Source organism: Ipomoea nil, unplaced genomic scaffold (assembly GCF_001879475.1).
Source record: "Ipomoea nil cultivar Tokyo-kokei standard unplaced genomic scaffold, Asagao_1.1 scaffold0465, whole genome shotgun sequence".
NCBI lineage: Eukaryota > Viridiplantae > Streptophyta > Magnoliopsida > Solanales > Convolvulaceae > Ipomoea > Ipomoea nil.
This window is the reverse complement of record NW_017616893.1, coordinates 3,118,435-3,128,937: the sequence shown is the minus strand read 5'-3', so window position 1 is coordinate 3,128,937 and position 10,503 is coordinate 3,118,435. Positions and strand designations below refer to the sequence as shown.

At 32.1% G+C, this 10,503-nt stretch overlaps 1 protein-coding gene across 1 annotated transcript; it reads right to left on the bottom strand.

Moving 5' to 3' along the window:
* Nucleotides 1-4,049: 4,049 nt before the first annotated feature.
* Nucleotides 4,050-5,682, bottom strand: LOC109173007 (ethylene-responsive transcription factor CRF1-like). Its single transcript, XM_019322253.1, has one exon. The coding sequence runs from the start codon at nt 5,311-5,313 to the stop codon at nt 4,237-4,239; it is 1,077 nt and encodes a 358-aa protein (XP_019177798.1). The 5' UTR covers nt 5,314-5,682; the 3' UTR covers nt 4,050-4,236.
* Between the last annotated feature and the right edge of the window lie 4,821 nt (nt 5,683-10,503).

Genomic DNA, 10,503 nt, shown 5'->3' with positions numbered 1-10,503 from the left:
TATAATAATAATAATAATAATAATAATAATAATAATAATAATAATAAATAAATAAATAAATAAATAAATAAGTAAATCTAAGTCCCTTAGCTTGTTGTTTGCTCCACCATTCAGCTCCTTTTGTCATTAATATCTCTCCTAAATATGATTTTTTTTTATGACTAGTTCTCTACTTTACACCTTTTGTTGTGTTGCTGCAATTGTTCTTTGCCTCACAATTATCTCTAGTTTGAGTTTTTCTTACAATATTTAATACTTTTCTTAGTTTCATGTTTATATGAAATTGATGTGCTCCAATATCATTCTAATTTTGATTTCTAGTGCACTAGAAAATACTATTTCAGTGCACTGGAAATATATTTTGTCAAGCAATGATAGATTGTGTCAAAAAATTAACTATACAGTATTTGACATTTGTTCTACAAATATTAACTATACAGATGGATGATTCTTCATCGTGTCAACAAAACATTCCAAGTGAGCCAATTGAAAAGTCAGTTGGCAAAAAAGCCAACTAATATTTTGTAATTAGTACTTAGTAGCGTGTTTGAACTTTAGATTGCTATTTTGTTATATAATGTTTAGACTTTGGATTTGGACTATGTTAATATGTTTTGTTTGGTAGTGTGTTTGGAAAATTTAGAAATGTTAAAAATTGAGGTTCTTAAACCGAACCGAACTAATTGCGAACTGAAACTGAACTTTTTCAAACTGAACCGAAACCAAATCGAACTATAATGTTAAACCGAATGGTATTATTTTTTTAATACCGAAATCGAAAAAACAGAACCGAATCCTGAAATTTCCACCCCTAAAATTTTATACCTTTTTTTTTTAGAAACTGCGCCCCTTTTATTTAAAAAGAGTCGCGATTACTTATGCATTTATTTATGATTTTTTCACCATGCATTTTTTTTTAACAATAAACTACCTTTTTTGTAGTAACGTGCACTCGTTAACTACAATTGAAATGCGATAAGCATTGCTCAAATATAAAGATATAAAGAAGGAAAGGATGAGATGAAGGAAAGATATAAATAGTTAGAATGCACTAAGTATTGCTCGACACATAAAATAAAATTTAGCGAGTAACATTTTTAAGCGGATGATGCAGCTCAAAAAAAGAATGGCATATGAAAAAATAATGAGTAATAAAATTCACTATTTAAAAAAGTAAGTTGAAACTCGAATGTTTTGATTTTTGAAATTTATTTCCTATATAGATACCTATTTGTAGAATGGAGATCCATTTCATAGGGTAATAGAAATTAGAATTATGGGAGGGCCCTACCTCGCTAGGGTGGGCTTTCCAGAAAATTAGCGTTAAAGTCAATACGTATATTAGTTTGAGACTTTAAGTTGTAAACTTTGACCCATGACAATATGTGAAGACCATACAAGTGCCCCACTGCATACCTAAGATTTTCTTTGTAGAAAAAGAATAATTATTTATGAGAAAATATATGATTATTAATAAATTCACCGATATTATTATAAGTACAGTTAATTAGTTTTAAAAAATGTCATAAAAGAGTCTCAAATATAAATTAAAAATATTATGACAAGTCATATACTAAATAAATGTAACACGATTCTTGTTTATAATAATGAGTTTTACTAGATGTACTTATTATTTTTTTTTTTTTGATGTGTGAATTAATCATTGGTTCTAAGAAATAATTTTAAAAAATTATAGACGAAATTGTAATGTATGTTCCTTCATAATATGTCAATTATCAATGTCACTTCTGAATTATTAGTGGTGTAAATATTTCTCCTCAATTTTCAAAACGATACACATATTGCCTCTCTCATAGTGTAAATGTTGCCCTTCAATTTTCCTCCCGTACGATACCGGATGGACAATATATGTACCGTTTAAAAAATTAGAACAACATTTACACCACTAATAATTCAAGAGTGATATTGATAATTGGTATATTATGGAAGGACATAAATTACAATTTTTCTAAAATTATATAATCTTGTTTATATATATATATATATATATATATATATATATATATATATATATAGTAAGGTTCCCGTGCGGTTACTCACTATTAGGTGTGCATAAATATATCATAAAGTGTTTAAAAATGTATCATTATTTTTGAATTTTAAATTTCTACAGTAATACTTTTCGTGATAACAAAATAGGGGCTCGTGTTTATTCATTCAATCTTCCGTCCAGTTTCTAGGAATAAGTAGGTTGACTTTTTGAAGCAACGGTCAAACCTTGTACAGTGAAGTGAAAACGATATCCGTACGAAATGGAATTCTTGACTTTAAAATAAATTATTTTATTTGGATTTTGAGACTCCTATTGACAAAATAGGTTGATGATATTCCAAAGGCTTACACATTTTATTTATAATATTTCTATGTAAATGCGAGAATTTTTTTAAATGTTACTGGTTCTATAACATTGTAGTATCTGTTCATATACTTTCTCAACCTACTGAAACACAAAGAACCAATAACGCCTTTACTGAGGCTCGAAATCACAACATTTCAAATGGAAGTCCAATTCGGGTACCATTAGACCACATAATCTTGATATGTAAATGCGAGAATAATTTTAATAAATTAAAATTTTTAAACAAACACATGCATTAGTCGTTTAGTCAAACTCAGTATGAAACTATGAATTGATTGAGCTTGGGAGAAAATGAAAGATAATTAAAGACAAAGCTAGTAATCCATGAATACATAATTTGTTTTCAAATCAAATAGATATTTATTTATATTCTAAAAATTTAAAACAAAATTATGGTCACACTAAAAAGTAAATTCTATGTGATAAATGTAGAAGGAAAAATAACATTAGTATACATATAATTGAATAATTCTATGATTACCATTTCTGATTAACTTATAAAATAAAAATTTGAGTTTTTTACACTTTTGATCCCATGACTATCAGGATTGATCCGTGACTTTAAAACTTTACAATTTCAGTCCACGACTATTGTTTTTGTTACAAAAATGGTCCTTCTGGGCAATTTTCCGTCAAAATCTCACCGGGAAAAAAAAATTACTCGTTTCAAGCAGGGATAAAATAGACATTTACATTGACCTTGCAATCTCGAACCGCTATTGACCTCTTATTCTAACCAAAGTGCGAAAAAAAAAAAAAACAATTGCCATCTGCGAAAAAAAAAAAAAAAACAATTGCCATCTGCGAACAAAGGGAAAACATCACATCTTCAACACGCCATCCATTGCAGATATTCATCTTCTTTATTTTGAAGGAAAACATAATGGCTACATCGATTGGCATTTTCAAACCCAATTTTTCGTCTCTGGCAATTGTTTTTCTTTTCGCACTTTGGTAAGAATAAAAGGTCAACAACGGTCCGATATTGCAATGTTAATGTAAATGTTTATTTTATTCCTGCTTGAAACGAGAATTTTTTTTCTCGGTGAGATTTTGACGAAAAATTTGTCAGAATGACCATTTTTGCAACACAAACATTAGTCCTGGACTGAAATTGCAAGGTTTTTTTGCAACACAAACATTAGTCCTGGACTAAAATTGCAAGGTTTGAAAGTCACGGATCAATCCTGATAGTGTCATTATAGTCGTGGGACTAAAAGTGCAAAAAACTCGTACAAATTTAGTTTAAATAAAACTTCCTTTTTCTAAATCTCTTCTTCTCCCAAAAGGTTGAATTTTTAAGAGAATGTAATTCTCTTAAATCACAGTATCTCACGCACAAAAAATCTGTCCATGTTAATCCCCATAGCCTTGGTCTAATATTGTTAGTAAACCCTGTTCTTTTTCCAAATCTCTTGAAACGAAAAAACCAAGAAATTTGAGCCTAACTTTCCACACGGGTCTATGTATAACACCGACTCGAAGCAGTCAACTAGTGAGCGCAAATCACGCAATTTGTTGTGGGACATGAGAGAATGCCGATGTGGCACTACTACTACCTACGAACATCTAAAATCAAATTCTGTTTTATTTTTTTAAGAATTAATCAAATTCTATTATGATTTTATGAAACATCAAAACACGATAGTATAATTAATTATAATACCGATCAAAATAAATAAATTTTTATTATTGAAAAATATATAATAAGTAAACAAACCTAATATACTCAAAATTGGATTCCATTTGAAGGTGTAGTGCGCAAAATTTGCCAACAAAATGGCAACAGCCTACAGGGAATACATTATAATATGTAAATACTCAAAATTGGTTTTAATTATATCTCGCGAAATACATTATACTGCCAAAAAAGTATCAACGATGGAGAAGTCATCCACGTCATCTTCAAAATAATCGCTGACGTTCAATGTGCTAAGGTCTTCAAAGGAATCATCAAACTTTCCAAAATCGTCGCAAAACCCATCGTCGCGAAACAGGTCATTGCCGAAACCCGGCAACCAGACGTCAGCAGACGTCGTGTCAAATTCGGCTTTGACGAAATTGAAATTTGGCGACGAATCGTCGAGGAGGAGCGTTTGCTTTGAAGATTGGAAATCGAAGAAGTTGTCTATGAATGGAATGTCATCACTGATATCTCCCGGGAAGTCTGCCACGTTGGATTGAACCGGGTCGGGGACTTGAACCGCTTGATCGCTCTCCACGCAATCATGAACCGACCCGTCAGAGTGGACCGCTTCGGACTTACATTGCGGTTCAGATTCTTCACTGCACTTGCTTGTTCGGAAGTGGAGAACCGACGTCGGCGATGGAAGATGGCGGGACTCATCGCCTGAATCGTAGCCGGAACTCGACGCCGCATTAACCTCCGGCGTCTCAATCGCCGGCGGCTTAACGAAATTAGTAAGAGCGTCGGGCCCACGTAGCTTAAGCGCGGCATTGTCGTAAACCATAGCCGCCTCTTCGGCGGTGTCGTAAGTCCCCAACCAAAGCCGGACACCCCGGGTCGGATCTCTAATCTCGGCGGCCCATTTCCCCCACGGCCGTTGCCGAACTCCCCGGAACTTCCTAACCCCATTAGCCGCCGCCGCCGGCGCTACCTTCACCTGCTTCTGCTTGCTGTGAAGCGCCTCCGCAACAGGCCGTTTCTTGCCGGACTTAACGGCGTCAACATTAACGGCCGTTTCAATATTAATTTCATGGATATATCTCCTCACTCGCTGCCGCTCAAACAGCTCCTCTTCATCACTGGACGTATCGGTAGCGTCCGGGTCCGTTACCGTTATCCGAACCCTCTTCGGACCGGTGGAAAACACCCCGGGGTTTAAGGCGGCGGCGGCGGAGGGTTTAGCGAGTTTTTTAACGACGTGGCGGTGCTCTGTATATTTAATCGGACAAAACTCGATAAGATCCATTGGGAAAAAAAATGGTTTCAGAGAATATTAGTTTGAGGAAGAAAGGGAGAGAAAGAGGCGAGGGTGTGAGGAAAATCTGACACCATTAAAAGATGGGAATGGAGGGGAGAAGGGAGGCTTAAAAAGGGTGAGTGGGTAGAGAGAAAGGAAAGTGAATCAGTGGAGAAAAGGAAAGGAATTAAGTGGAGAATTTAGATTCATAATTTCCATTCCGGAAGGCTATGAGTTGGAAAAAATCTTGTTTCACCCATAAATGAAAAGGTAATTGATGAAACAGTAATGGAGTTTTAGTAATTGATTTGTGAATGACAGAATGAGTGATATCAGAAAGAGAGAGAGATAAAAAGGTGAGGAGTCGCCGTAGAGTCTGATTTGCTGTGGAAACGCAACGCTGAAATCGCTATTTTAAAGGACCCCTTTCATATCTATACACAACATTCAATAATTTTTTTATTCAATAATATCTATGTGGAGTGAGAAGTTTTTTTTTTTTTTTTTTTTTTTAGATTTTAAATTTTAGGCTAATTTCTTTGGGCCTGTTGATTAATTTTCAAATATGTGAATATTTTATTAATAAATTTTTATTAAATTAAGGGGAAATAATTAATTAACTCTCCAAATATTGAAATATATCATTTATAAATCTGATTAATATTCCAGCTGGCATCTTCTTGGCATTATAAATAGAGTCCTATTATGTTTCCTAATGCAAATTAGTACCTAATTTTACTTGTGATTATTGTTCATCAATTTTTTTTATTTTTAATTATTACATAAATTAATTACCGATTTAGGGTGGAGTTGGCCAGTTCATAGGTAGTCAATGAAAATAAAAATTCCTTTCTATAATAATCTATATTTTTGAATGCTATGACTATATTACAATGTAGTATCTGTTCATAACTACTTTCTCAACCTACTGAAACACAAAGAGCCAATAATACTTCTACTGAGAGTCGAACTCACAACCTCCCATATGAGAGTCCAACCTAGGTGTCATTCCTTTCTATAATAATCTATATGAGTAATTTTTTCAAATTAAAAAAAAAAAAAACAAATAACAATAGTTATCCCATTAGTTGCACATACAGATTCAAATAGGTAGTATGGAGTGATAGATGTGTCAATTAAGCACAAGGTGCTTGGCATCTAAAATAGAGAACACTACACCTGTTAGTTTTTTTTAGCATTATAAAAGTTCTTATAAAAATAAAATTTTGGAACGTACTAAAAATCAAACGTAGAGATATTTTAAAATGTGTTGTACTATTAAAACTTTCTTAAATGCCTTTTACTATAATAACATTTTTTTCTATAAAAGTTAAAAGTGATATTTCTTTATTTGCTATATCAGTTGAAACTTGAAAAATAAAAGAAAAAAAGTAACAAATAATAAAAATTTCTCTTATTATCTCGATTTTAGAAAAAAATAAATTATTGCATCAAAATTCAAAAGGCATTTGGAGACGAATTTTCTCAAATGTTTTTTTGCTATCAATGCACCTTTTGAATGACATTTTTTAAGAAAGGGAAAAAAATAAACTAAATCGTCAATAACCACTAATTCTACACACTTTATTTGATGGGAGAGAATTAGAATTTCACTTTCACCTAAATTCAAATGCAATCAAATTCCCTCATTTAGTTGAAAAAAGAATTACAATTTCACGAAATCTTAATTTCATCATTTTTCACAAAATTAAAATCACATGACTCCCCCTAGTATTTTTGAAATTTATATTATTTATTACATTTCAATTCCCATTAATACAAAACACTAGAATTAAAATTTCATGTATTCTTTTCCTACAAACCGAACACTGAAATTTTACTTATCACATTATTTTACACTATTCATCTCTCATTGAATGGCGATTCATTTTTCATTTAATTCTCTCATTGAAACCAAATGCCTTGTAATATTTTGTTACATAGGTACAAAATAGGATTATGCCTAATAAAAAAGTTGGGAAAATGACACTTTTTGCCCCTGAGTTATATACTTATAGCACTTTTTCCCCCTCAATTATTTAGGTAAGCACATTAGCCCCCTCAATTATTCTAAAAGTTGTGCTCATTAACATAGGGGGAAAAAGTGTCATTTTCCCTAAAAAAAGTTTATAATAAAATAGTAAATATCTCGTTAAATTTATTAAATATAGAATTTTGTTTATGAGATATGTAATCTAATATAGAAAGAAAAAAAAAAAAAGAATAAATTTTAAATGGTAAAAGGAGCATTAAAAATGTATCTAATTTTGTACCCAAAAAATACCAAATACGGCATTTTATAACCTTGTACATGTACCATATTCTAGCAGTCCATTTATTTTTAATTTTTTTTTTAAAATGCATCTTAAGATGCTACTACAGAGTACAGTGTACATATAGTTAGGAGTAAACGAAGCGCCGCATCTCGATGTTCGACAAACAATTGTGGCACGTATCGTACCTGGCCCCGACAAACGCCGTTGGTCCAATGAATGAAGGTTTCACGGAGCTTAGTCAGCGGATGATTTTTTTTCCTGTCTTGAAGTACGTGTGGCCTGTCACGTGAGGCCCATGATGCTTGGCCCAGTTTAAATTAAGTAAAGACACCCAAAAAATTTTATGGGTAGAGTTATTATATTTAATATAATGTTTTTAAAAAAAAAAAAATTAATTTAATATAAAGTTTAGTAAGCAATTTTGGTTGTTTTTTCAAATTTAATTTTTCCCAACTAATTTTATCATATTGATATTTAAATTTTATTAATTTTAATCTCAATCATATAATATGTCCCTTCTTAATTTTATGAGCAATTTTTAAATTTTGAATGTCATATTTTATATCTCATAGAAAAACATTGCTAATTCTATTCAAGGTCTACTAATTTCTATGTTGTGTATCTTTGATAATTAAGGGCCTTTTGGTAATTCAGTACCCGTGCGGTTAAATCTGAGCCATTGATCTTGCTTAAATCAACGTTCAGGATGAACAAAATAAATAAATAAAAATGCGAGTGGTAATTTGGTAATTTTTGCATCTAGGTCAAATTTAAGGTGGGTGATTTTTGTGTTTAAGGTGCGTGATTTGTGTGCTTAAGGTGCGTGATCTTTGTGCTTAATGTGCGTGATTTGTCTGCTTAATGTGAGTAGTTATTGAAACTTAAGGTGCGTCAACCTAAACCAAAAGGTGCGTGATTCGAATGCTTAAGGTGCGTGAGTTGTTGAAACTTAAGGTGCGCCATTTTAAAACCTTAGGTGCGTAGTTTGTGTTCTTAATATGCGTGATTTGTGTACTTAAGGTGTGTGGTTTGTGTACCGAAGGTGCGTCATTTTCATACTTAAGGTTAAGTTGCTTGGTTCCTTCCAGAGAGGCATTTTTTTAATTTAATTTTCATTAATTTAAGCCGTTGATTTAGATTTGATCAACGTCTTAGATTAAACCGCACGTCAGCTCCTAAGCAAATGACCGCACCAGAACCCCTCCCTATATGGAGGGGTTCTGGTGCGGAAATTTGCTCAGGTGCGGACATGCGGTTTAATTTGAGCCATTGATCAAATCTAGATCAACGGCTCAAATCAATGAAATTAAAAAAAAAAAAAAAAAAAAAAAAAGCACGCGCCCTGGAAGGAAGAAGCAAAGTGAACACTAAAACATGAAATTTTTAGACTTTTTCATGTTTGCACATTTAGTATTAACGTTTTGCATATTTAATATTAACATTTTGCATATTTATTATTTAAAGTTTGCATTTGAAAAAATGCGAAAGTACATTGCAATCAGGGTTTTCAATTTTAGAATTTTATGACTAACTTTTTTATTTTATTTGGTCCAGTGATTCACTTTTTACTGCTTAAGGTATAACATTTACAGTTTAGATTTAAATTTTAACTTTTTCGTTGATTTTATAGGATTTACAAGGTTTACATATTTAGTTGTTAAAGATTGTATATTTAAGTGTTAAAGTTTGTAAGTGAAGTTGATGATAATTACAAAACTGTCACGGCATATTTTTTAAAAAAAATTTAATTAGATCCGTCAAAATTGTACCGATGTAAACCTGAGATTAATTCTTATTTTTTTTCCTATAGAAGTGTTCTCATAGGATCCATAGCCTATATACATTTAGATTTTAGAGTAATTTTACATGTACTCCTAGTTTCTACTCTCATTTTGTACTCTCTATGATTTGATATGCTTTGATTGCTCAATCTTAAGGGGCATGATGTTTATCCATTTCTCTTTTTCTTCATCCAATCAAATTTGAATACAAGTGGGGGTACAAGTTGTGAGTATATTTTTGGAAATACATGTAGTATTTTTGTAGACACTATTGCAAAAATCCCGCCTAGACGCTAGGCGTTGGCCGACCGCCTAGCGTATCACCATAATCGATGGTCTAGGCGGCTGACCGGCTAGGCTTCCGACTAGACCGCCTAAGTGCCGCCTAGGCCCCGACTAGGCCTCCTAGGCACCGACTAGGTCGCCTAGTCGGCCGATTAACTATTTTTCAATTCTTTTTTAAATGAGTTATTTCACTCAAAACTATATTTTTTGAGTGAAAAAATACTAAATTGTTCAAACTCTAGATTTTTTAAAGTTAATATTTAATATTTTAATATTAATTATTAAAGTATTAAATAGTTTATAATTATAAAGTCTTAAAAATTAAAAAATTTAAATAATTTTTTTAAAAATAAAAAATAAAATAAAAATACACGGGCGTCTAGGCGCTGATTAATCCCCGCCTAGGCGCTCCCCGAGCGCCCGATGAGCACCTAGCGATTTTTTCCACCATGTTTATAGATATTAGGAGTAACAGTAGATTATAATAAAGGAAAATACTTAGAGTACTCATAGTTTATACTCTCAATTTGTACTTCTTTCACATATTTTTGATGTAGACATTTTTCTGTGGACTCATATATTAAAAAATAAAAATAACCAATTTTGATTTACCACTTCAAGGAGTAGAAATGAGGAAATAAAATTTAGGAATCCATATAAATCTATTATAAAATACGTCTGTCAAATTGACCCCATCAGCAACAGCTCACATCTTTGACCATCTGATTAAAGCTGCAGTAAATAAAGTGAGTGATTAATATCTGTACTTTATTTGTGTCCTTTTTGTTTGGTAATTTACTCAGTGGTAAACCGGGTCCACGTGGTAAATAAGGAAATTCACGAAGGATCTTTCGGTA